The 26,773-nt window shown below is 43.7% G+C and overlaps 2 protein-coding genes across 2 annotated transcripts; both read right to left on the reverse strand.

Moving 5' to 3' along the window:
- Positions 1-17,389: 17,389 nt before the first annotated feature.
- Positions 17,390-17,785, reverse strand: BCR41DRAFT_278629 (hypothetical protein; the record flags this gene model as incomplete). Its single annotated transcript, XM_022020204.1, has 1 exon — positions 17,390-17,785. A coding segment is annotated over one exon (396 nt), but the record flags the coding sequence as incomplete, so codon positions are not given.
- Positions 17,786-18,749: 964 nt separating this feature from the next.
- Positions 18,750-22,003, reverse strand: BCR41DRAFT_176180 (hypothetical protein). The gene is made up of 9 exons (XM_022019734.1): positions 21,463-22,003; positions 20,899-20,951; positions 20,616-20,766; positions 20,191-20,502; positions 19,969-20,021; positions 19,713-19,869; positions 19,514-19,585; positions 18,850-19,427; positions 18,750-18,758 (listed from the first exon to the last, which is right to left on the reverse strand). Exons 1-8 carry the CDS (start codon positions 21,710-21,712, stop codon positions 18,973-18,975), a joined length of 1,503 nt encoding a protein of 500 aa, XP_021877200.1. The 5' UTR covers positions 21,713-22,003; the 3' UTR covers positions 18,750-18,758; positions 18,850-18,972.
- Positions 22,004-26,773: the final 4,770 nt, after the last annotated feature.

Consider the following 26,773-nt stretch of genomic DNA (forward strand, 5'->3'; position numbering starts at 1 on the left):
GCCACAGCTGTGTGATCAACTACTGTTTCAATTGTTGCCTCGATGGTAACACCTCCATTGTCCTGGTCAGTACGCGCAGCTAGAACCTCCTTGGTCTGGGTTTGATTATCAACTTCAACAACCGTGGTCTGAACTTGCTCGATAACTTTACCGCCCTCGACAACGATAGTCTCATTCTCCTTACGAATAGCGTTGTCCTCAATGACAACAACCTGTTCCAGACTGATCATCTCCCTGGCTACAGTTTCCTCCACGACCTCTTCGACCTCCTCAACTTCCTCGATGGTCTCATGGACTGTGGTTTGGTAGACCCAGCGTTCTATAACCATCAAAGAGAGAATTGTTAGATCAACTTCCTCTATAAACAGTATCAGTCAAATAAATTAAAAACTACAATCTATACCTGTGACAGCTGTCTCGCGCTCCTTCCATTCGATGCCGAACTTCTGAGTGTAGCTGATCTTGAAGGCTTCCTTGGCACTCTCTACATCCTCATGTGGTCCATCAAGTGTGTACTCAGTCTCGCTCCAGCGGTAGTAGACATAGAACACCTCCTTCTTAGTGTCATACAAGAGCTGCGTAACGTACTTCTTGCCAGTGCTCTTCTCAATAAAGACACAGTCATATACTTCATCTTCATCATAGTATACGAATGAGTGCTTGGCAATAGGAGCAACTTCATCAACCTTGGCCTTACGGATGGTCAGGACTTGAACTGTGCGCTTCCAGACACCGTCAACCTTCTGCAAAGCGCCATATGCAACACCTTCAGCTCCAGTGGCAACATCCTGGGCAACTTGACCAACACCATGAGCAGCGCTCTCTGCAGCACCAGCGACAGCTGATCCAACTCCCCTGATTGTGTCTTCACCTGATTTGACAACACGGCGGAACCATGAAGCCTTCTTGGGGACGGCTGGCTGAGTGACAACTCCTTTTTCAATCTTGGTGGCAACCTCGATGACCTTCTTCTCTCCAGCTACAGTCACTTCCTTCTCTTCTACTTCATCCTTGGGTTCAATGACTGTCTCCTTCTGCTCGTGGTGCTCAAGGATGATCTCCTCTCCTTGGTTGATGGTCTTGGTTTCCTCTTTGATAATGACATCACCAGTGGTACTCTTTGTTTCTTCAGTGACAACAGTGGTAACTTCTGTCTCTTCGATTACTTCCTCAATCACCTCGGTTTCTTCGACTACCTCATGTGTGATTGTTTGGTAGGTGAAGCGTTCTATAATAGAGTGAACATTCAGTAGATAGATTAGTAAACATCATTCATATATAGCCTCACAGTACATAGTAGAGATGGTATAGATCCTTACCAGAAACAGCTGTTTCGCGCTCAGTCCAAGTGATGCCAAAGATGGTTACATAGGTGACCTTGAAGGCTTCCTTGGCTTCCGCAATTGTCTTGTGGGGTCCATCAAGCTTGTAGTCGGTCTCACTCCAGCGGTAGTAGACATAGTACACATTCTCCTTAGTGTCATACAAAAGCTGGGTGACGTGCTTCTTGCCAGTGTCCTTCTCAACCAACACAGAATCATATACTTCATCATCATAGTACACGATAGAGTGTTCGGCAATGGGTGCAGCCTCATCGACCTTACCCTTGCGAGTGACTATGACCTCGACAGATCTCTTCCAAACGCCATCGACCTTCTCCAATGCTCCACTAATGGCTGCTTCAGCTCCAGAGGCAATGCGACGGAACCATGAGGTCTCCTTAGAGATGGCAGGTTGAGGGACCTCTCCCACATGGGTAACAGTGGCAACTGCCTTGATGACCTTCTTGTCCTCATGAGTGATGACCTCGGCCTTATCGGTCTGTTCAACCTTAATCTCACCAGTAACGGTCTCTGTGGTGGTAGTGGTAGTCTCCTCCTGTACTGGGATTCCTTCAATGACTGCTTGTCTCTCCTCCACGACAGTGACCTCGACATCCTTCTCCTCCACGATCTCTTCGACCTCTTCGACTTCCTCATAGGTCTCATAGATCTGGTGGACATAGGTGAAGCGATCTATTACACACATCCAAAGACATAACAGTCAGTATCTTTGACACTCTCTGGCCCTATTCTTTTAGCACAAACAAATACTGAGCAACTACTCCTTATCCTTACCTGAAACAGCATTCTCACGGTCCTTCCATTCGATGCCGAACTTCTGAGTGTAGGTGACCTTGAAGGCTTCCTTGGCACGATCAACATCTTCGTGAGGTCCATCGAGTGTGTACTCGGTCTCGTTCCAGCGGTAGTAGACATAGTAGACCTTCTGCTTAGAGTCGAACAGCAGCTGAATGACATACTTCTTGTCTGTACCATTCTCAGTCAAGACACAGTCATACACCTCGTCATCATAGTAGACAAATGAGTGCTTGGCAATGGGAGCAACTTCGTCAACCTTGGCCTTACGAGTGGTCAAAACCTGGACTGTGCGTTTCAAGACACCGTCAACCTTCTGGAAAGCGCCATATGCAACACCTCCAATTGTGAGAATAGCACCCTTTGTGACAGCCTCACCAGCTGGAAGAATACGACGGAGCCAGGAAGTCTCTTTAGGAACAGCAGGCTGAGTGACGATACAAGTCTCCCTGACGCGAGTGGTCTCTTGGACTTCATCTTTCTTCGTCTGCTCGACTACAGGGGCTTGCTCCTCAACTTGAATCGTAACAGTTTTCTCAGTGATGGTGGTCTCTGTGACATTATTGTCATCCTTCTTCTCGGCAATAATGACACCCTCCTTGGCCTCCTCACTTGCAGGAATATCCTTCGCTTCTGGAGCTGTAGCAATAGCCTCCTTGCTAATGATGATCTTCTCGACAGTGGTTTGTTCCTCTAGAGTTTCAACATCTGTAGGGACTTGTATCTCTTCTACAGTCGTGACAGTCTCACTAATGATGGTCGTTGTTGTGGTGTCTTTGTCTTTCACTTGTTCAGGGATGATAGTTCCTTCCTTGGTCTCCACATCTGCTGGGACCTCCTTCACATCCGAGCCTGAAGCAATAGTCTTCTTGATGGGAACAGTCTTATCGACAGTATCGACCTCCTCTTCATCGACAGTGCTTTGTTCTTCTGTAGTTTCCACAACTGTAGTGACTTGCTCTTGTTCTTTAATCGTAATAGTATCCTCAGTGATGATGGTCGTCGTGGTGTCTTTGTCTTTCACTTGTTCAAGGACGATAGTTCCTTCCTTGGTCTCCACATCTGCAGGAACATCCTTCACATCCGAACCTGAAGCAGTGGTCTTCTTGATGGGAACTGTCTTATCGACAGTATCGACCTCCTCCTCATCGACAGTGATTTGTACTTCTGAAGTTTCCACAACTGTAGTGACTTGCTCCTTTTCTACAATCATAACAGTCTCATCAGTGATGATGGTTGTTGTGGTGTCTTTGTCTTTATCTTGTTCAGGGACGATGACCTCTTCCTTGACCTCCACAACTGCAGGGACCTCCTTCACATCTGGAACTGTAGCAGTGGTCTCCTTCCTGGGAACAGTCGTATCGACAGTATCGACCTCCTCCTCATAGACAGTGGTTTGCTCTTCTGTAGTTTCAATAACTGTAGGAACTTGCTCCTTTTCTACAACCGTAACAGTCTTATCAATGATGGTGGTTGTTGGGGTGTCTTTGTCTTTATCTTGTTCAGGGACGATAGTTCCTTCCTTGGTCTCCACATCTGCAGGAACATCCTTCACATCTGAGCCTGAAGCAGTAGTCTTCTTGATGGGAACAGTCGTATCGACAGTATCGACCTCCTCCTCATCGACAGTGATTTGTACTTCTGAAGTTTCCACAACTGTAGTGACTTGCTCCTTTTCTACAACCGTAACAGTCTTATCAATGATGGTGGTTGTTGGGGTGTCTTTGTCTTTATCTTGTTCAGGGATGATAGTTCCTTCCTTGGTCTCCACAACTGCAGGAACATCCTTCACATCTGAGCCTGAAGCAATAGTCTTCTTGATGGGAACAGTCGTATCGACAGTATCGACAGTATCGACCTCCTCATCGATAGTGGTTTGTTTTTCTTGGCTTTCCACATCTGTAGTGACTTGATGATCTTCTACAACCGTAACAGTTTCATCAGTGATAGTGGCTGTTGGGGTGTCTTTGTCTTTCACTTGTTCAGGGACGATAGTTCCTTCCTTGGTCTCCACAACTGCAGGAGCATCCTTCACATCCGAACCTGTAGCAGTGGTCTCCTTGATCTCATCATCTTCCTTCGTTTTATCAATGACAGTGACTTCGTTGATCTTGCTTCCTCCAATCACAGGGGTCTTATCCTCTGTTTTATGGATCGTAACAGTCTCAGTGATCGTGGTCGTTGTGGTGTCTTTGTCATTCTCAACAGGAACGATGTCCTTCTTGATCTCCTCCTTTGTCTCAGTCACAACAACGTCCGTGATAACTTGTTCAACAACTTGCTCAGAGGTAGGAATTGTAATATCGGGCTTAGCCTCGATCGTCTTTACAACGTGATCTGATCCCTTCAAAACAACGTGTTGGTCCTGCTCACGAATGATGATGGTTTCAGCGGTGGTTTCATCCACGACTTCCTCAACCTCTTCAATTTCCTCGATGGTCTCATGGACTGTGGTTTGGTAGACCCAGCGTTCTACAACCATCAAAGAGAGAATTGTTAGATCAACTTCCTCTATAAACAGTATCAGTCAAATAAATTAAAAACTACAATCTATACCTGTGACAGCTGTCTCGCGCTCCTTCCATTCGATGCCGAACTTCTGAGTGTAGCTGATCTTGAAGGCTTCCTTGGCACTCTCTACATCCTCATGTGGTCCATCAAGTGTGTACTCAGTCTCGCTCCAGCGGTAGTAGACATAGAACACCTCCTTCTTAGTGTCATACAAGAGCTGCGTAACGTACTTCTTGCCAGTGCTCTTCTCAATAAAGACACAGTCATATACTTCATCTTCATCATAGTATACGAATGAGTGCTTGGCAATAGGAGCAACTTCATCAACCTTGGCCTTACGGATGGTCAGGACTTGAACTGTGCGCTTCCAGACACCGTCAACCTTCTGCAAAGCGCCATATGCAACACCTTCAGCTCCAGTGGCAACATCCTGGGCAACTTGACCAACACCATGAGCAGCGCTCTCTGCAGCACCAGCGACAGCTGATCCAACTCCCCTGATTGTGTCTTCACCTGATTTGACAACACGGCGGAACCATGAAGCCTTCTTGGGGACGGCTGGCTGAGTGACAACTCCTTTTTCAATCTTGGTGGCAACCTCGATGACCTTCTTCTCTCCAGCTACAGTCACTTCCTTCTCTTCTACTTCATCCTTGGGTTCAATGACTGTCTCCTTCTGCTCGTGGTGCTCAAGGATGATCTCCTCTCCTTGGTTGATGGTCTTGGTTTCCTCTTTGATAATGACATCACCAGTGGTACTCTTTGTTTCTTCAGTGACAACAGTGGTAACTTCTGTCTCTTCGATTACTTCCTCAATCACCTCGGTTTCTTCGACTACCTCATGTGTGATTGTTTGGTAGGTGAAGCGTTCTATAATAGAGTGAACATTCAGTAGATAGATTAGTAAACATCATTCATATATAGCCTCACAGTACATAGTAGAGATGGTATAGATCCTTACCAGAAACAGCTGTTTCGCGCTCAGTCCAAGTGATGCCAAAGATGGTTACATAGGTGACCTTGAAGGCTTCCTTGGCTTCCGCAATTGTCTTGTGGGGTCCATCAAGCTTGTAGTCGGTCTCACTCCAGCGGTAGTAGACATAGTACACATTCTCCTTAGTGTCATACAAAAGCTGGGTGACGTGCTTCTTGCCAGTGTCCTTCTCAACCAACACAGAATCATATACTTCATCATCATAGTACACGAGAGAGTGTTCGGCAATGGGTGCAGCCTCATCGACCTTACCCTTGCGAGTGACTATGACCTCGACAGATTTCTTCCAAACGCCATCAACCTTCTCCAATGCTCCACTAATGGCTGTTCTAGCTCCAGAGCCAATGCGACGGAACCATGAGGTCTCCTTAGAGATGGCTGCCTTAGGAGCAGTTCCAGTCTCAATGTGAACAACCTTCTTGGTGACCTCCTTCTCTTCGTCATCGACTGCGATTTTGGTCTCAACTGTAGTAACATCCTCGACAATAACCTCCGTGGTCTTATCGATTGTGGTAGTTATCTTGGTGACATTGGCATCCTCAATCTTAATCTGCTGCTCGCGAGAAAGGATCAAATCAACTTCGGTCTGTTCAACAGTCTCCTCAACTTCCTCAACTTCCTCGATGGTCTCATGGACTGTGGTTTGGTAGACCCAGCGTTCTATAACCATCAAAGAGAGAATTGTTAGATCAACTTCCTCTATAAACAGTATCAGTCAAATAAATTAAAAACTACAATCTATACCTGTGACAGCTGTCTCGCGCTCCTTCCATTCGATGCCGAACTTCTGAGTGTAGCTGATCTTGAAGGCTTCCTTGGCACTCTCTACATCCTCATGTGGTCCATCAAGCGTGTACTCAGTCTCGCTCCAGCGGTAGTAGACATAGAACACCTCCTTCTTAGTGTCATACAAGAGCTGTGTAACGTACTTCTTGCCAGTGCTCTTCTCAATAAAGACACAGTCATATACTTCATCTTCATCATAGTATACGAATGAGTGCTTGGCAATAGGAGCAACTTCATCAACCTTGGCCTTACGGATGGTCAGGACTTGAACTGTGCGCTTCCAGACACCATCAACCTTCTGCAAAGCGCCATATGCAACACCTCCAGCTCCAGTGGCAACATCCCGGGCGACATGACCAAGGCCATGAGTAGCGCTCTCTGCAGCACCAGCGACAGCTGATCCAACTCCCCTGATTGTGTCTTCACCTGATTTGACAACACGGCGGAACCATGAAGCCTTCTTGGAGACGGCTGGCTGAGTGACGACTCCCTTCTCCTTCTTCTCCTTCGTAATGATGGTCTTGATCTCTTTCTCTCCTTCTACATCCACTTCAACGATGATAGGAGTTTTCTCAACATATTCGATACAGATCTGTGGCTCTGTGATGACAGTAATAGTCTCAGTCTTGATGACTGTGTCATTTCCGGTGCCCACATCTTCAGTGCGTTGAACAACGACCTCTTTCTCGTTAATGATCTCCTCAATTGTTTCGGTTTCTTCAATTGTTTCGTAGGTGATCGTCTCAACCGTGTAGCGCTCTATTTTAAGGCACATTTGGCACAAAAGCAGTTAGTACTTGGCAACCTTTCAATAGCATAACGATTTAAATACTTTGGACACTTCCTTATCTATACATACCGGAAGTACTGATCTGGCGCTGTGACCATTCTAGTCCGAACCACTCCTTGTAAATGAGATAGAAGCTAGCCTTGGCATCCTCGATTGTCTTGTGGGGTCCATCAAGCTTGTAGTCCTTTTCACCCCAACGGTTATACACATAGTAGGATGAGCTCTCGCTGTCGAAAATAAGTTGGATGTGATGGGTCAAGCGGCTGTTCTTGTCAACAAGAATCGAATCATAGACTTCGACATCATCGAAATAGACATATGAAGTCTTGGCAATGGGTGCAACTTCATCGACCTTGGCCTTGCGAGTGGTCAACACCTGGACAGATCTCTTCCAAACACCATCGACCTTCTCCAATGCTCCACCAGCGGCGCGACGGAACCATGAGGTCTCCTTAGAGATGGCAGGTTGTGGGACCTCTCCCACATGGGTAACAGTGGCAACTGCCTTGATGATCTTCTTGTCCTCATGAGTGATGACCTCGGCCTTATCAGTCTGCACAACCTTAATCTCACCAGTAACGGTCTCTGTGGTGGTGGTAATAGTCTCCTCCTGTACTGGGATTCCTTCAATGACTGCTTGTCTCTCCTCCACGACAGTGACCTCGACATCCTTCTCCTCCACGATCTCTTCGACCTCTTCGACTTCCTCATAGGTCTCATAGATCTGGTGGACATAGGTGAAGCGATCTATTACACACATCCAAAGACATAACAGTCAGTATCTTTGACACTCTCTGGCCCTATTCTTTTAGCACAAACAAATACTGAGCAACTACTCCTTATCCTTACCTGAAACAGCATTCTCACGGTCCTTCCATTCGATGCCGAACTTCTGAGTGTAGGTGACCTTGAAGGCTTCCTTGGCACGATCAACATCTTCGTGAGGTCCATCGAGTGTGTACTCGGTCTCGTTCCAGCGGTAGTAGACATAGTAGACCTTCTGCTTAGAGTCGAACAGCAGCTGAATGACATACTTCTTGTCTGTACCATTCTCAGTCAAGACACAGTCATACACCTCGTCATCATAGTAGACAAATGAGTGCTTGGCAATGGGAGCAACTTCGTCAACCTTGGCCTTACGAGTGGTCAAAACCTGGACTGTGCGTTTCAAGACACCGTCAACCTTCTGGAAAGCGCCATATGCAACACCTCCAATTGTGAGAATAGCACCCTTTGTGACAGCCTCACCAGCTGGAAGAATACGACGGAGCCAGGAAGTCTCTTTAGGAACAGCAGGCTGAGTGACGATACAAGTCTCCCTGACGCGAGTGGTCTCTTGGACTTCATCTTTCTTCGTCTGCTCGACTACAGGGGCTTGCTCCTCAACTTGAATCGTAACAGTTTTCTCAGTGATGGTGGTCTCTGTGACATTATTGTCATCCTTCTTCTCGGCAATAATGACACCCTCCTTGGCCTCCTCACTTGCAGGAATATCCTTCGCTTCTGGAGCTGTAGCAATAGCCTCCTTGCTAATGATGATCTTCTCGACAGTGGTTTGTTCCTCTAGAGTTTCAACATCTGTAGGGACTTGTATCTCTTCTACAGTCGTGACAGTCTCACTAATGATGGTCGTTGTTGTGGTGTCTTTGTCTTTCACTTGTTCAGGGATGATAGTTCCTTCCTTGGTCTCCACATCTGCTGGGACCTCCTTCACATCCGAGCCTGAAGCAATAGTCTTCTTGATGGGAACAGTCTTATCGACAGTATCGACCTCCTCTTCATCGACAGTGCTTTGTTCTTCTGTAGTTTCCACAACTGTAGTGACTTGCTCTTGTTCTTTAATCGTAATAGTATCCTCAGTGATGATGGTCGTCGTGGTGTCTTTGTCTTTCACTTGTTCAAGGACGATAGTTCCTTCCTTGGTCTCCACATCTGCAGGAACATCCTTCACATCCGAACCTGAAGCAGTGGTCTTCTTGATGGGAACTGTCTTATCGACAGTATCGACCTCCTCCTCATCGACAGTGATTTGTACTTCTGAAGTTTCCACAACTGTAGTGACTTGCTCCTTTTCTACAATCATAACAGTCTCATCAGTGATGATGGTTGTTGTGGTGTCTTTGTCTTTATCTTGTTCAGGGACGATGACCTCTTCCTTGACCTCCACAACTGCAGGGACCTCCTTCACATCTGGAACTGTAGCAGTGGTCTCCTTCCTGGGAACAGTCGTATCGACAGTATCGACCTCCTCCTCATAGACAGTGGTTTGCTCTTCTGTAGTTTCAATAACTGTAGGAACTTGCTCCTTTTCTACAACCGTAACAGTCTTATCAATGATGGTGGTTGTTGGGGTGTCTTTGTCTTTATCTTGTTCAAGGACGATAGTTCCTTCCTTGGTCTCCACATCTGCAGGAACATCCTTCACATCTGAGCCTGAAGCAGTGGTCTTCTTGATGGGAACAGTCGTATCGACAGTATCGACCTCCTCTTCATTGATAGTGGTTTGTTTTTCTTGGCTTTCCACATCTGTAGGGACTTGATGATCTTCCACAACCGTAACAGTTTCATCAGTGATAGTGGCTGTTGGGGTGTCTTTGTCTTTCACTTGTTCAGGGACGATAGTTCCTTCCTTGGTCTCCACAACTGCAGGAGCATCCTTCACATCCGAACCTGTAGCAGTGGTCTCCTTGATCTCATCATCTTCCTTCGTTTTATCAATGACAGTGACTTCGTTGATCTTGCTTCCTCCAATCACAGGGGTCTTATCCTCTGTTTTATGGATCGTAACAGTCTCAGTGATCGTGGTCGTTGTGGTGTCTTTGTCATTCTCAACAGGAACGATGTCCTTCTTGATCTCCTCCTTTGTCTCAGTCACAACAACGTCCGTGATAACTTGTTCAACAACTTGCTCAGAGGTAGGAATTGTAATATCGGGCTTAGCCTCGATCGTCTTTACAACGTGATCTGATCCCTTCAAAACAACGTGTTGGTCCTGCTCACGAATGATGATGGTTTCAGCGGTGGTTTCATCCACGACTTCCTCAACCTCTTCAATTTCCTCGATGGTCTCATGGACTGTGGTTTGGTAGACCCAGCGTTCTACAACCATCAAAGAGAGAATTGTTAGATCAACTTCCTCTATAAACAGTATCAGTCAAATAAATTAAAAACTACAATCTATACCTGTGACAGCTGTCTCGCGCTCCTTCCATTCGATGCCGAACTTCTGAGTGTAGCTGATCTTGAAGGCTTCCTTGGCACTCTCTACATCCTCATGTGGTCCATCAAGTGTGTACTCAGTCTCGCTCCAGCGGTAGTAGACATAGAACACCTCCTTCTTAGTGTCATACAAGAGCTGCGTAACGTACTTCTTGCCAGTGCTCTTCTCAATAAAGACACAGTCATATACTTCATCTTCATCATAGTATACGAATGAGTGCTTGGCAATAGGAGCAACTTCATCAACCTTGGCCTTACGGATGGTCAGGACTTGAACTGTGCGCTTCCAGACACCGTCAACCTTCTGCAAAGCGCCATATGCAACACCTTCAGCTCCAGTGGCAACATCCTGGGCAACTTGACCAACACCATGAGCAGCGCTCTCTGCAGCACCAGCGACAGCTGATCCAACTCCCCTGATTGTGTCTTCACCTGATTTGACAACACGGCGGAACCATGAAGCCTTCTTGGGGACGGCTGGCTGAGTGACAACTCCTTTTTCAATCTTGGTGGCAACCTCGATGACCTTCTTCTCTCCAGCTACAGTCACTTCCTTCTCTTCTACTTCATCCTTGGGTTCAATGACTGTCTCCTTCTGCTCGTGGTGCTCAAGGATGATCTCCTCTCCTTGGTTGATGGTCTTGGTTTCCTCTTTGATAATGACATCACCAGTGGTACTCTTTGTTTCTTCAGTGACAACAGTGGTAACTTCTGTCTCTTCGATTACTTCCTCAATCACCTCGGTTTCTTCGACTACCTCATGTGTGATTGTTTGGTAGGTGAAGCGTTCTATAATAGAGTGAACATTCAGTAGATAGATTAGTAAACATCATTCATATATAGCCTCACAGTACATAGTAGAGATGGTATAGATCCTTACCAGAAACAGCTGTTTCGCGCTCAGTCCAAGTGATGCCAAAGATGGTTACATAGGTGACCTTGAAGGCTTCCTTGGCTTCCGCAATTGTCTTGTGGGGTCCATCAAGCTTGTAGTCGGTCTCACTCCAGCGGTAGTAGACATAGTACACATTCTCCTTAGTGTCATACAAAAGCTGGGTGACGTGCTTCTTGCCAGTGTCCTTCTCAACCAACACAGAATCATATACTTCATCATCATAGTACACGATAGAGTGTTCGGCAATGGGTGCAGCCTCATCGACCTTACCCTTGCGAGTGACTATGACCTCGACAGATCTCTTCCAAACGCCATCGACCTTCTCCAATGCTCCACTAATGGCTGCTTCAGCTCCAGAGGCAATGCGACGGAACCATGAGGTCTCCTTAGAGATGGCAGGTTGAGGGACCTCTCCCACATGGGTAACAGTGGCAACTGCCTTGATGACCTTCTTGTCCTCATGAGTGATGACCTCGGCCTTATCGGTCTGTTCAACCTTAATCTCACCAGTAACGGTCTCTGTGGTGGTAGTGGTAGTCTCCTCCTGTACTGGGATTCCTTCAATGACTGCTTGTCTCTCCTCCACGACAGTGACCTCGACATCCTTCTCCTCCACGATCTCTTCGACCTCTTCGACTTCCTCATAGGTCTCATAGATCTGGTGGACATAGGTGAAGCGATCTATTACACACATCCAAAGACATAACAGTCAGTATCTTTGACACTCTCTGGCCCTATTCTTTTAGCACAAACAAATACTGAGCAACTACTCCTTATCCTTACCTGAAACAGCATTCTCACGGTCCTTCCATTCGATGCCGAACTTCTGAGTGTAGGTGACCTTGAAGGCTTCCTTGGCACGATCAACATCTTCGTGAGGTCCATCGAGTGTGTACTCGGTCTCGTTCCAGCGGTAGTAGACATAGTAGACCTTCTGCTTAGAGTCGAACAGCAGCTGAATGACATACTTCTTGTCTGTACCATTCTCAGTCAAGACACAGTCATACACCTCGTCATCATAGTAGACAAATGAGTGCTTGGCAATGGGAGCAACTTCGTCAACCTTGGCCTTACGAGTGGTCAAAACCTGGACTGTGCGTTTCAAGACACCGTCAACCTTCTGGAAAGCGCCATATGCAACACCTCCAATTGTGAGAATAGCACCCTTTGTGACAGCCTCACCAGCTGGAAGAATACGACGGAACCAGGAAGTCTCCTTTGGGACAGCAGGCTGGCTAACGGTTCCAGTCTTCCTGGTAACCACACTCTGCTTGACATCCTTGTCCTGAACAACGGCTACATCAGGGCTCTTCTCTTTCTCCTTTTCCTTTTCAAAGATAATCTCATTTGAAGAGCTTTCGACAGCAGTACCACTTTCGTGAGTAATGGTCTCCTGGGTTTTCTCGGTATGGACACTGATATCCTTGATTTCTCTCTGTTCTCCGCAGGTAATGATAATCTCAGCTTCCTTTTCATCCACAATCTCTTCGATTTCCTCGATTTCTTCGACGGTTTCGTATTCTTGGATGATGTAAGTATAGCGTTCTATTAATTGCAATAGAGCAATATACTGTTAGCATGTCTTAATAACGATTAATTAAGAACCCAAAAGTTCATTTGAATTGGATTTACCAGAAGTAACATTTTCGCGCTCAGACCAGGTAATGCCAAAGGTGCTCTTATAGATGATCTTGAAGGCTTCCTTGGCTTCCTCAATTGTCTTGTGGGGTCCATCAAGCTTGTAGTCGGTCTCACTCCAGCGGTAGTAGACATAGTACACATTCTCCTTAGTGTCATACAAGAGCTGGGTGACGTGCTTCTTACCAGTGTCCTTCTCAACCAACACAGAATCATATACTTCATCATCATAGTACACGATAGAGTGTTCGGCAATGGGTGCAACTTCATCGGCCTTAGCCTTGCGAGTGGTCAGCACCTGGACAGATCTCTTCCAAACACCATCGACCTTCTCCAAGGCTCCACTAGCAACTCCCTCGGCTCCAGAGGCAATGCGACGGAACCATGAGGTCTCCTTTGTGACTGCAGGCTCTGCAATGACTCCTGTCTTGATAGTTTTAACCTCTCTGCGATCCTTAACATCATCAGCAACAGCAATGCTTGTGGCCTCTTCTACTATTTCCTCAATCGTAACACTCTGAGTTTGCTCGTCATTCCTGGAGACAGTAGTTTTTCTACTCTCTACTTGGTCTCCTGTTACAATCGCAACATCCTTGACTGTCTCAACAACGACATCATTCTGAGTATTGACGATTGTCGTTTCAACCTTGGTAGTCTCATCGTCAACTTTGATAACACGATTTTGAGCCATGATGGTGGCAACCTCCTCTTCATCAATGTCTTCCTCAATCTCTTCGATTGTCTCGTAGACTTCGTAGACTTGTGTTTGGTAAGTCCATTTATCTAATAAAGCAATAGAGTCGTTATTAGTTAAAAAAATGCAAAGATATTCGGTTTTTTTTTCTCCTTGTCATTAGAATTAAACATACCATTGACGCAAGTCTCGCGATCTTTCCATTCAACACCAAATTTATCGTGGTAGGTAATCTGGTATGTCTTCTTAGCCTCCTCGATGGTATTGATAGGTTCGCTGAGACGATAGTGTGTCTCATCCCAGCGATAGTAGATGTAGTAGACGTGTTGCTCGGAGTTATAAATAAGTTGTACTACATGAGTGGCACCAGTGCTCTTCTCTGTAACGACAGCATTGTAGACATCCTCATCGAAGTAGACAACGGAAGTCTTAGCAATAGGACAGACTTCGTCAACTGCAGCCTTACGAGTGGTAACAACATTTGTCTTGCGCTTCCAGATGCCATTCACTTGCAAAAGGACACCGACAACAGCTCCAGCCGCAGTACTGCCAGGTGTAGGGGAGATTCTACGGAACCATGAAGTCTCCTTGCTGACTGCAGGCTTGGTGATAGTTAGAGTTGTGTTGCTAATTTCCTTAACTGTGGATGTCTCCTTTGTACCCTTATCCTCCACAGTTGTCTCGACCTCGTGGGCTACAATGACATTGCTACTTGTAGTGATATCTTTGACCTCCTCAGTAGCAATAGTAGTGCTGGACTCGACATGCTCGTCGTCAACAACCTGGATGATATCTTCCTCAAAGTTGATTTCATGATGGACAACATCCCACTCAGTGGTGGTGGTAGTTTTGCGAGTATCCCAGGAAATACCAAAGGTCTCAACATATTTGTTCTTGAATTGAGACTTTGCGATTTCAACAGTCTCGTAAGGTCCATCAAGGGTGTAATCAGACTCACCCCAACCAAGATAGACATAGTAAGTCTTGGTGACAGTGTTATAGAGCAGCTGAGTAGTGTAAATGATGCCAGTAGCACGCTGTGTAAGGATAGTATGGTAAACTTCGCTATCCTTGTAAACCTCAACCTCATCGGCCATAGGGTTAACAGTGTCAATACGAGGGTTTGAATCAGATCTTGGGAGGCTACGAGTTGCTGAGGTATCAGCAGTGCCCTTCTTGGTGACAGTTCCGGTGACAGTTCCGGCGCTATCGCTTTCAATCACAATAGTGTCGTATTCAAAGTCAACAGTAGTCCATTCCTCACCAGATGAAATGACAGCCTCCCTCTCGGTCCACTCAATGCCAATCTTGGATGAGAAGATCTCCTGGAACTCCCTTGTTGCGATCTCTGCACTATCATAAGGGCCTTCGAGCTGACCTTCGGTGGATCCCCATTGAACGTAGATGTAGTAGACGTTCTTGGTGTTATCGGACAAGAGCTGCATCTCATAGTCGACGCCAGTACCAGCTTCAACTAAATGGCAAGCCCAGATGGTGCCGTCAGTCTCCAGGACAGTGGCATTCTGGATAGGGCTTTGTCTGTGGACGCGGACAATGCGACGGGTTCTGGTGATTGTGGTCGTCGTGATAGTGTATCGAGTGAGATATTGGATATAGCGGGTGTAGACAGTCTTGTACTCAGTGACTTCACGCTCAATCATATTGACATCGTACGACTGGTTGACCTCCAAGGTGGTGAGCCAAGTAAACTTGACAGCATCATATGCCCAGACAGTCTTGCTGATAGAGCGCTCGACGAGAACAGCCTTATTATCTACAAAGTCGACAACTTGATTAGAGTTGGAGATCAAAGACAAGGAACCATCCTCTGAGAACTGCCATTGCTGGCGCGAAGCATCTGTCTGCTTTTTGGCCAAGACCAGAGAGCCATTGCTGTCGACGGTTAAATAAAGACCAGTGAAGCGGTTGATAATATAAGAGTCCTCAAGCTTCCAGAGTTGGAGATCAACCAAAGCATGGCGTTCGTTTGAACCGAATCGCTTCTGGACAGTGGTGTGGATCGTCGCTCCTTCTGCTCCGCGTTCGAGCAATTGAGTAGTAGAGATGGAAGCAACCTTGTTACCGACAACCAAGTAAAACCAAGTCTCCTTGGGAGCGACAAGGGATTGCTCAGTCTTGGCATATTCAATAACTTCATTAGTACCAGCGGATGAACGCAAGACAATCTCTTCAAACTCTTCATAGAACTCCAAGTCTTCCTGTTTTTCAACCTCAAGAAGGACAACCTCAGTAAAGATGAGCCATGAGAAGACGACCTCAAATACAGACCAGGTGATGGCAACAGAGCGGTTGACAAGAACGACATGTCCATCACGAATATTTAGAGCCAAGTGAGTATGTGTGATAGGGGAGATGCGACCACCTTCGATTGTCCACTTGATTGAGTTCTTGGGGAGAGCCTGGATGAGGCGGGCATTCTCCTTAATATCACTCTCAATAGTCAAGGCAAGACCAGTGCGTTTATTGATCAAATATCCATCCTTGAGGGTCCAAAGCTGAATGTCCAGAAGAGCATGCTGATTGGACGACGCAGCAGTTGTCTGAGGGTGGACCGTAGCATAGGCACCTACGCGCATGTGATTGATAGAGTAGCCATGCTCGATATCAATAACATACCCGTTGGAAGCACGAAGGAAGAAATAGGCGACCTGCGAGAACTTGTCCAGCTTGCGGATTTGGGCTTTTTCCTTCTTAAGGTAAGTGATTTCGCTCTCACTGATGACATCCATTTGCACCTCTTCTTCCTCTTCCTCCTCGACCTGCTCCGTGGTAGAGAGTTCCAAGGTCAACCATGAGAAGTGAACCTCGCCGAATGCCCCTAATGATAAAAATTGTAATATTATAATTAAGAGCTCGTTCACGACTCGAATATATATAAAAATAAAGAGTTGTTGTTAAGAAACTTACAGGTCTGAAGAATATCTCCTTGGCGAACCTTGCGGATGAAGGCGTGTGAGCCTTGATGACCATAGGCCAAGAACAGAGCGAACTCCTTGTGAGCAGCCAGGCGAATGACACCGTTCTCGACGACCCAGCGCTGAGTCGAAGCGTTAGTACGACTCGATTGGATGAGCTTGGCGTTGCCTTCGACTATGTGGGTATTTAGTTAAGAGATGATTAAATTAGAAGTGTTAGAGTCGAGTTTGCAAGAAAATCAACAATGCGCTCTAAATGATACTATGCGATATAACCTTCTGTTTCACTAGCTTACCCTTATCAACAGACAGAACAAGACCTGAGCGACGATTGATGATGTAGCCATCCTGGTATCTCCAGAGCTGAAGTTCAAGAAGAGCATGGGACTTCTTACCAGACTTGAGCCTCTGATGACCCAATTGAATAAGAGTGCCGGATTTCAAATGGCTGATGCCACGGCCATGCTGGATTTCAAGGACGAGGTCACTGATACCGGACTTGAGATAGAACCAGCAATCAGTTGGTACGCTCTTGTGCTCCTGCACACGTGCGAGGTGGCTGGTCTCGTATTCCTTAAGGAGCTCAACGTCATCTTCAGTAGAAACAGTGCGTTCCTCAGTCAGCCATTGGAACTGGACGGACTCGAAGGACCCTAATAGTTGTCAAAGAGATGAAAACAAATGATGTTATTATTAGATATGGGGCTGCTGTTTTATTTGACAGAAGCGACACGTGCATATTTGCGCTTATGCAATGTAAACTTACAACGCTGGTCGAGGTTCTTCTTATCCTTGCGTTCATTGAGCGAAATACGAGCTCCATCGCGAGTACCATCGCCGTCAACGTCCAAGACAAGATCAGGGTTACTCTTCAAATGAATGAAACCGTTGGAGACACCCCACTGTTGGTTAGCATTGTCCTCAGTCTTGCGGGTCCATTGAATAAGACGGGTGCCTGGCTTCAAAGCGCCTTCACTGGCATCTAGAACCAAACCAGTACGACGGTTGATAATGAAGCCGTTCTCGAAGCGCCAAAGTTGCAATTCCAAGAGGGCGTGTCTCTTTGCAGAGGCAAACAGTTTTTGGTTGTTGAGTTCCAGGTATGCGCCAGGCTTGGTGTGGTCGCGGAAAAAGCCGTGCTCGACATCAAGAACAAGGGCAGAAGCTCTGGACTTGATGTAGAACCATTTTTGAACGGGGAAATCAGTGTGGACGAGAATCTTGGCTTCCTCGAGACCCTCGTCAAAAGTCGATGAGCGGGTCATGACGCGAGATTGCTTGAGCCATGATGTCTGAGCAAGCTCGAGAGTCCCTGCGGATCAAGAAATGAATTTAAAAAAAAAAAAAAAAAAATCAAAGTTCGCTTGCAATCCTTCTCTATCTTCTTCATTACTCCACCCTTTCTTTGATTCACACACTTACAGGTATTAGCAGAGGCCAAAGATGACTTGAGTTCAACCAATTGGACACGGGAACCCTCCTTGTTAGATTCGACATTGACAACGAACTTGGGCTTGTGTACCAATTGAATATTGCCATCCGTAACATTCCATAGCTGATTATGACTACCTTCCGCCTACAAAGATGAGATAAGATATTAACAATCTATAAACGGAAAGCAAGTGATGCAACTATCAAAGGAAAGTGTATTGGCAGCATTTTGAGGGAAGCAGATTTTACCTCAGTCAAAGCCTTGTGCTGTTGGATCAGCTTAACACCGACAACGGCAGTGCGGCCATAGATGTCAAAAACAAAGCCGGTTCTGCGGTTGATAATGTAACCATCTTCGTATCTCCAGAGCTGACGCTCCACTAGGCTCTTATCTGCATCCTCCAATGGGCGCTGCTTCTTCATAGAAATGTAGGCACCGACATCAGTAGCTGAAGTGATCCAGCCAGCTTCCAGATCCATAACAAGGCCAGAGGCACTAGACTTGATGTAAAACCAGTCATCCTTCTGAATGGGGACCACTTCTTTTACGATGGTTGTCTCTGATATCCGTAAAGAAAATAAATAAAATTAATACGTAAAATAAAACCAACCATGGACTTTTTTTTTTAAAAAAAAAAAAAAAAAAAAAAAAAAAATGCTTTTTACCAGTCCTAGTAATAGTACGGTCGTATTTGAGCCATTCAAAGATGGCAGGTACGAACTCCCCTATAAAAAAAAAAAAAAAAAAAGTGAACCAAAGGTAAGTAAATATATTTCGTTCTATACTAACGTTAGTTTTATAGAGTTAATAGCTTACACTGCTGGTCAAGGTTATTCTGTGACTTGGGACGCTGGAGTGAGAGACGTGCACCTGTCTTGGAGCCATCACCCTCAATATCAATAGCAAAGTTAGGCTTGCCTTGGACGATCAAGCTACCATTCACAGCTTCCCAGCGCTGATGGTGGCCCTCCTATTTTTAGTGGAGTATGAAATGATGAATAATGAGCATAAACTCTTTTTCTTTCTTTTTTCTTTTTTTTTTTTCTTTTGGGAAAACTGTTTTGTTTGCTTTACCTTTCCTTCCTTACGGACGCCTTGCATGAGACGAGCGCCATAACGGACAACACCCTGTTTGCAATCAAGAACATACTGAGATCTTCTGTTGATAAAATAGCCGTTGTCATAGCGCCACAACTGCGACTCGATCTTGGAGTGATCATCGCCAGTGGACTCGGTGATCTGGGTGTTCATGTTGACAAGGACATTGGGAGACATAGGATCGGAGAGCAGGCCCTGCTCAATATCAACGACATGACCAGATGATGATGACCGGATGTAGAACCAACCATTGGTAGGAGGGACCTTGACGGGAGCCAAAGTGACAGGGGCTGGAACTAATGACCATTTCGAATGCATAACCATAATGGGTTAGATTCTGATGTATGTATTGTATCTGACTAAATGTTTCCCAATCACTTACTCTCACGGTCTGCAATACTCTCAGCGGTAGATGGGCTACCAAGCCATGTGAATCGAGCTTCCTCAAGAATCCCTACAAGTTTTTTTTTTTTTTTTTATTTTTATTTTTATTTTTTGAAAGTTGATTTTAATATTAGTACAAGACGCATTCTTTTAATCAACATAATGAAGACATGTCATAACGTTGTAGTCAGGCTTACATTGTTGATCGGAGTTTGAAGTAGAAGGTTTGCGCTCCCCGATCGCAATCTTGGCGCCATCTTTGGTTCCGTCGCCATCAATATCAAGGACCAGACGTGAATTGTAGACGTTGGCAATGAAGCCATTCTCGTAAAACCAGTGTTGGTTGCGAGCATCCTATATATAGGACCGGATACAACAGGTATTGTTGATTAGAAACCATAAACATAGAAGTGATTGTCATTGTTAAAATGTATTTCTCGCAGAGTCACTTGCCTTGCCAGCCTTGCGGTGCCATTGAATGACTCTTGCAGAAAGTTTGATGGCGCCTATAAACGAGGGAGATAAAGATACAAGGAATCAGTCAATAAACAGTGTCTTGATTACTCACTCGTTAACCAGCAACGTTGTATGTATGAAGAGCTACGTTTAATATTTAAAAATAAAAAGTAAAAAATAAAAAATACTAAAAAAAAAAAAAAAAAAAAAAAAACATACCGCCCTGAATATCAAGAACAAGACCGGTACGTCGATTGATCAAGAAACCAGCTTCATAGCGCCAGAGTTGAAGTTCCAAGAGGGCATGGCGATTTTCTCCATTGTCGATCTTCTGGTGGTTCATTTCAGCGCGAGCACCAGCCTTCATTGGATCTGTGAAGATACCATGCTCAATATCAACGACGAGACCAGAGGCAGCTGACTTGATGTAGAACCAGTTAGTGGGGAAGTTGTCAGGACGAACAGAGATAGACTCGGCTCTAGAGGGTGTGGGTGAGGCTGGGCGGTTGTTACCACCGGCGGGGAATGACCCTAATTTTATTTTAATGTTTCAATGGTCAATAGAAATAAAAAAGATCAGTTTTTCCTTCTCTGCCATTGGTCGGTTGGGTTTATGAATTCAGCAGTACAAAAAGAGGCTTTACATTTCTGTTTCTCGTTATTGGGCTTCTTCTCTTGAAGAGTGATCTTGGTGCCATCACGGGTGGCATCGCCGTCGAGGGTGATGACAAGCTTAGGATTGCTTGCCAAAGTCAGAACACCATCCTCGTTCAACCACTGCTGACCAGCAGCATCCTATTAGGATTCAATAGAGTGTACAGTCAAAGATGATCAGTAATGGATACATACATAAAAGCATTAAGCACGATTTTTTTTTTTTTTTTAACCAATTGCGTCTTGGTGATGGCCAGACTGTGGCTACATTACCTTGCCAGTCTTGCGGACATTCTGGATGATACGCGAGTTGGCACGGAGAGCACCTGGATTATGCAACAGAAAAACGAAGAGATAGAGATTAACAAAAGTACATGGTCAACAATGGATTCATCTAGGCCTTGACGTGGTTCAGAAGCATGCAACAAACACATTTTGACCCTTGACCCCATCTCCCTTTGGAAAAATCTTGAGAAAAAAAAAAATCTACTGACAAACTAATCATTGACAAACTAGACTTTACTGATCCTCGATTGCTTTCCAAAGGAAAGTTTTTTTTTTTTTTTTTTTTATATATATATCTAAACTTCTATAGTGTTTTAAGGCACCATAATAGAGATTTATATAATGATGGAGAGAGTATTCCGATTCGATGCTGACGGAGTAAGAGCATCTGGCGGCTCCTCCAATTGTTGAACCTAGTATTATAATAGGACAACCCCTTACCCCTTACCCCTGTCCCGCCCCCATCCCATTTCGCCTCCCGTCTCCAATTTCTCCAATAAAATTAAAAAACTGTTTATGTATAAAAAAAAAAAAAAAAAAAAAAAGACTTGCCTCCTTGGACGTCCAAGACATAGCCAGTTCGGACATTGACGAGATAACCCTCCTCGGCCCTCCAGAGCTGCAATTCCAGCTGAGGGGTGACTTCAGCGTTCTTGGTAGCTTTGGAATGTGCGAGCTCGATACGGGCACCGGCCTTGGTAGGATCTTTCAAGAACCCGCTCTCAAGATCAAGAACGAGGCCTGCAATGCCTGACTGAATGAAAAAACTTCCTTTGGGGAATGACACATTGCTAGAAGCCATATTGAATAAAACGTGTGTGTGTGTTTTTTTTTTTGGAAATTTACGAAGGGGTTTTCTTTTTTTTTTGTTTTTTTTTTTTACAAAATTGGTGAATCAATTGTTCCGGGAAAAAGAAATTGAACCAAAGACTTGAATGGGTTGTTCGACTTCCTAAATAGTCCTATTTTGTTATATACAATAAATACAGAAAAAGAAAAAGACAGAATGCAATGTTCCTTTTTTTCCTTCTTCCAAGGCGTTTCTCTTTTTTTTTTCTTAAAAAAAAAACTATATCGTTAGTTAATGGTTAGTAAACGTTTTTTTTTTTTTTTTTTTTGTTAATTTGATACTTGATTATTTGGGAAAAGATGGGGGGATGATAAATGTTAAAGAAATGTGACAGTGGGAGGGTGAGAGAGCTCTTTCTTTCTCAATGAGGAATGAGAATGGAAGATGGAGGAGGAATTGCGGATGGAGTTTCCTTTCTTGAATTCAAACACAGTGTCGAAACAAGGTGGGGCGAAGAAGAAGAAGAAAAAGAAAAAGAAAAGGAAAAAGAAAAGAAAAGAAAAGAAGAGAAAAAGGGAACAAAACTAGCAAGCGCATAGGCATAGAAAGCCTCTCTTTCTTTTCCCCTACACTTTTCCTTTCCAATGAGAAGAGCAGGCGATTGGCAAGAGAAAGTATGGATGGGACAATGGAGCTGAATTGGTTCGATATTTTATCAATATCAAGAAATAAAAAGTATTGAGGATTGTATTGATTATGTTCATTTGAATACTTTTTTTCTTTTTTCTTTTTTTTTTTTTTTTTTTAGTTTGTCATGTTGGCTATGGTTGGATGAGATGGGACCATTCCAGTGCCTACCCTGTATAAATGGAACTATAGTAGACACGAAAAAGAAAACGCGTTGTGTGCAAATCCATCGCGCAAAGGAGCGGGAGCGTTGGAGTGCATTGAATATGCATATAATGCATTGAATGTGTATTAAGTAAGTATCGATTGAATATGGATTGATGTTTTGGGTTGTTTGTTGTTGTATGTGCGTCTGTGAGTGTGTGGTAAGCAAAGAACCAGCAGCCAAAAAGGCCATCTGAGATTCAAAAAAAAAAAAAAAGTGTCCCAATGGTTGCACAAAGCATTGCTTTTTTTTTTTTTTATTTTTTTGTATCTTTTTCGCTTTGCCATGGTGGGGAGGAAAAGGGTCGTTTCTCCTATTCACATTCACAATGCATTGCAAGAACAGCATCCGAGGACAGATTTGTATCTCACAGATCCTAAAGTGAATTTGTAAAAACACAAGCACTGAAAGTGTTCCATTCATCCCATGATTTTCCTTGTTACGGCTTTGTACATGTACAAGGAATCTCTTTTCGCTTCAAAAGCGTTTCCGCACCAATTGAGACAAGGATAAAAAATAAACCATATTCTTTTTTTATTTCAGGGGCGATGTTCATTCGACGGCTCTAATCTATAGTCTAACCAACCAGGGGATAACCAAAAGAGTTTGGGTAGTTTGCTCGCCCTCGTACAAAAGTGGAACCGTTATGTATCTGTCCACATGAAACCGAATGCTGTGCTAAACTACTGTCATCTTGAAGACCGGCAGTGGCATCTGTATCCACAGCACCATCTTTTTCTTTCTTTTTTTTTTTTTTATGAATATGTTTATTCTGTCAGTAGAACATAAAAATGTTATTCCATGTCGTTGGTCATATCATTGGAAAGATTTAAAAGAAAGAAATGAAACCTGGATGGATATATCTAGATGATGAGTATATCGACCTAGACCATTCGCTTTTTCTTTTTTACCATTATTATTTTTTGCTTCACCATTTGCTCAACGCTTTGTCTCACTTTGAATTGTTCACTCCCATCGCATGTTGATCCTTTTTTCATTTTTGGCCCTTTTTTGTCTCGCGCCGGTGTTCCAAAAATGTGCGCGTAAACATCTCCTGGGATTCCCTTGTGGGCTCTTCTTTGGATGGTAAAAAAAAAAAAAAAAAAAAAAAAAAGGAAACGGACGGGAGACGAAATAGAACAAGCTGAGGATATATCTGTTGTAGCATTTGCATGCGTCAGAAAGATCGAGATTTTTTTTTTTTTTTTTTTTTTTCCTTTGTATCTTTGTACATAAACATGTTTGCTTGAATGCGCACAATTGATCGTGACCCGTGCATAATCACCTGCACTGCAACTCAATGCTGCATATAGACAATTCGGTGTATATATCTGTAATATGAACCCATCATCGGCCTATTTGGAACTGAATTCGTATCCAAGATATGCCATTCCCCTTGATTTTGCATCCGGCTAAAGTAAAGTAGGCAAGGTCAATAAAAAAGAATGCTATCTTGTAAAATATTAATAGTAAGGAAAAAAAAAAAAAAAAAAAAAAAGATGGCAAACCACATATCGTCATTCTCATTGTGGGATATGATATGGGACTATTGGACACCAGATCCAAACCACCTCCAATGAATCAACTATAACCAAAAATCCTGAACGCCCAACCAAACGGCTTTTTCCAAATCATCCTGTCTATGAAGTGCCTAGTCATCTGTTCATCACTTTATAGACTTTCAAGCGGAGAGGAGAGAAGGGAAGAGAGGGGAAAGAAATAAGGAGGAAGGAATGTCGAGGGGATTGAGAGAAAGAAAGGAAGAAAAGGACAAAAGAAAAACATTAAAGAAGTAACGGAAAAGACTCATGCACATCACCTTCATGGCCCAATCTCATGACCAGATTTTCACACAATGAGCGGTTTGATGAACCAGTTCGGCATACGTTTATCTATCCATCCTTTTTACCTTTCTGTTGTCATGCGCGACTCTACTGGAACTACGCGCCCTGAAAAATGTGAATGTACATGTACATGGATATAAAATGTAGTACGTATAATTCAAAGACTTTTTTTTTCTTTGATGGAAAATACACGAAAAATGGGGAGAAGAAGAGAAGGTGGCACAGACACATATTCATTCAAGTGTGCTCAGCACCACAACAACACAACAACAACAACAACAATATCAATCCGTTTTTTGGATTCATGCGGCTGACAGTGCACTGCATGGTGATCACGATGCACGCCTAGACAAGGGGAAGGTTGTTGTTGCTAGACTAGAGACATTAATGTTAATCGCTTTGTAAAAAAAAAAAAAAAAAAGGACTAGTCTACTGTATCTGTTTTTTTTTTTTTTTTTTTTTTTTTTTTTACCCGCCTCGTGGGTCAAGTGAACAATTGTTTTCTTTTGTTCATGTATGCAGGCCAACCATTTCATGTGCAACAAGCTGTGGGAGAGGGGAAGTACCTCCCCTTGTTCCTTACTTGTTTTATAACGTTACTGCCAGCTTACATGTTACAACTTTCACAAGATGACCCAAAACATCCACATGAAACACGAAAATAAAGAACAGGCACATACACACGCGCGAATCGAGCTGGTCATGCCCACAAAGCAAAAAACAAGGGCATTGGTGTGGCGTTAGTCTCGCTGGCTGTCAATAGGCTTCTGTTTATATATATTACGCGTCTTGCTTTTCTTTTCTCTTTTTTTTGCCGATAGAATCAGGAACGAAAGACCTTGGTTTCATATTTGTACGACTCTACTCATCTCTAACCATGTTTCCGTGCTTCCATCTTTCAATTGGCGATCAAACAAGTAAAACAAGTACGGTTTACCATATCCAATCCTGGATTACCAAAATAAATATATATAAAAAATCCTTGGTTGTCTTCTCTCTCCCTCTCTCTCTGTTCTCTCCCGTGCCATTAAAGATACTATATGTATGTGTATATAAATATATATATATATATTTGGATAACTAGACTTAAAAGTCATCGTTGCTAATGGCTTGCTCCCACATGATGAACAAGTTACTTTTATAGGCTCCGTAGACAGCATCTTTCCCATTGGATAAGCAGAACAAAAAAAAAAAAAAAAAAAAAAAAAAAGAGCATTGGATTTTTGGGTTTTGTTGGTTAGGCAAAAAAGAGTTTATGCCATGTCCGTCATCTTGCGTAACATGTAACATGTCATCTTGTACAAAAATGTTTAAATATATCCAACTGTTTATACACCATAGAATGAGTCTAGTATTCATTGTTATAAAGGAAGAAGGATTGGGCTTTACATGTGTCCTCAATGGTTGATCATTAGAAAAGGCAATGATGTGTCTAACTTGTCCTTGATGGGCCTAAAATAACAGCATGATCGATGGTGCCAGTCGATTGTGTTTTTTTTTTGATATTGCTAACAACACACAGAATACTATTGGACTTTTTTGAGCCGAATGAAGTCTTTTTCTTTTATTTTTTTGCCAGTTAGAACAAAGAAGATGTGTTCTAGGATATGTATATCTGTGTATATTATCCAGCACGTATACTAATGTGTATATGTAGATACATGTATACATTTATATATATACTCATGGCCACTTTTTTTGCGAAAAAAAAAAAAAAAAAAAAAAAAAATTCCTGCATCCCAGCTCCAGAGTCTTACATGGGAAAATACAGATGTTCATATTTCTATACAGCGAAGGTATACATTGATGGTTCTAATTTATCAGACTAATTTATGAATGCTTTCTAAAATGCTTTACATTTACAAAGGTAAAGGGCAGTATTATATACCTCACTTCATCGCCTACAAACAGATTCACACAAACATCTGCAAAAAAAAAAAAAAAAAAAAAAAAAAAAATGTCCGTCTTTCTCATCATGCGACAGAGAGTACATGTATACAACAATATATATATATATATATCCAGTATTAAATACATTGTTGGTATTTTACTTCCCTTTCCCGCTTCATGTCCTGCTGTTCTGCTGTTGCTAAAAGTCTCTCTGCTCTCACTTGCCAATGTTTGCCACTAATTGGCCAATGCCTTTTTCTCCTCGGGAATCTGATGCCTTCCTCTTTAAAGGGTTGGATAATCAACTCAGTCCTGGACCAACAATAAGGAAGCACAGACGCGTCATAAAGCTCCTTCCACCTTCGCTTTCTGTCTCTCCTTCCCAACTCTTTCTTAACGGAACAGATGCATTGTTGATCTCTTTTTTTTTTTTTTTTTTTTTTTTTT

Source organism: Lobosporangium transversale, assembly GCF_002105155.1.
Source record: "Lobosporangium transversale strain NRRL 3116 chromosome Unknown BCR41scaffold_49, whole genome shotgun sequence".
NCBI classification, from domain to species: domain Eukaryota; kingdom Fungi; phylum Mortierellomycota; class Mortierellomycetes; order Mortierellales; family Mortierellaceae; genus Lobosporangium; species Lobosporangium transversale.

Excerpts from the sequence above, each read along its gene's own strand:
- BCR41DRAFT_176180 (XM_022019734.1), bottom strand. The coding sequence starts at position 21,712 with ATGGCTTCTAGCAATGTGTCATTCCCCAAAGGAAGTTTTTTCATTCAG. Across the intron at positions 20,767-20,898 it reads ATGTCCGCAAGACTGGCAAG|GATGCTGCTGGTCAGCAGTG; the intron begins GTAATGTAGCCA and ends GAATCCTAATAG. Across the intron at positions 19,586-19,712 it reads TTCAAACTCCGATCAACAAT|GGATTCTTGAGGAAGCTCGA; the intron begins GTAAGCCTGACT and ends AAAAACTTGTAG.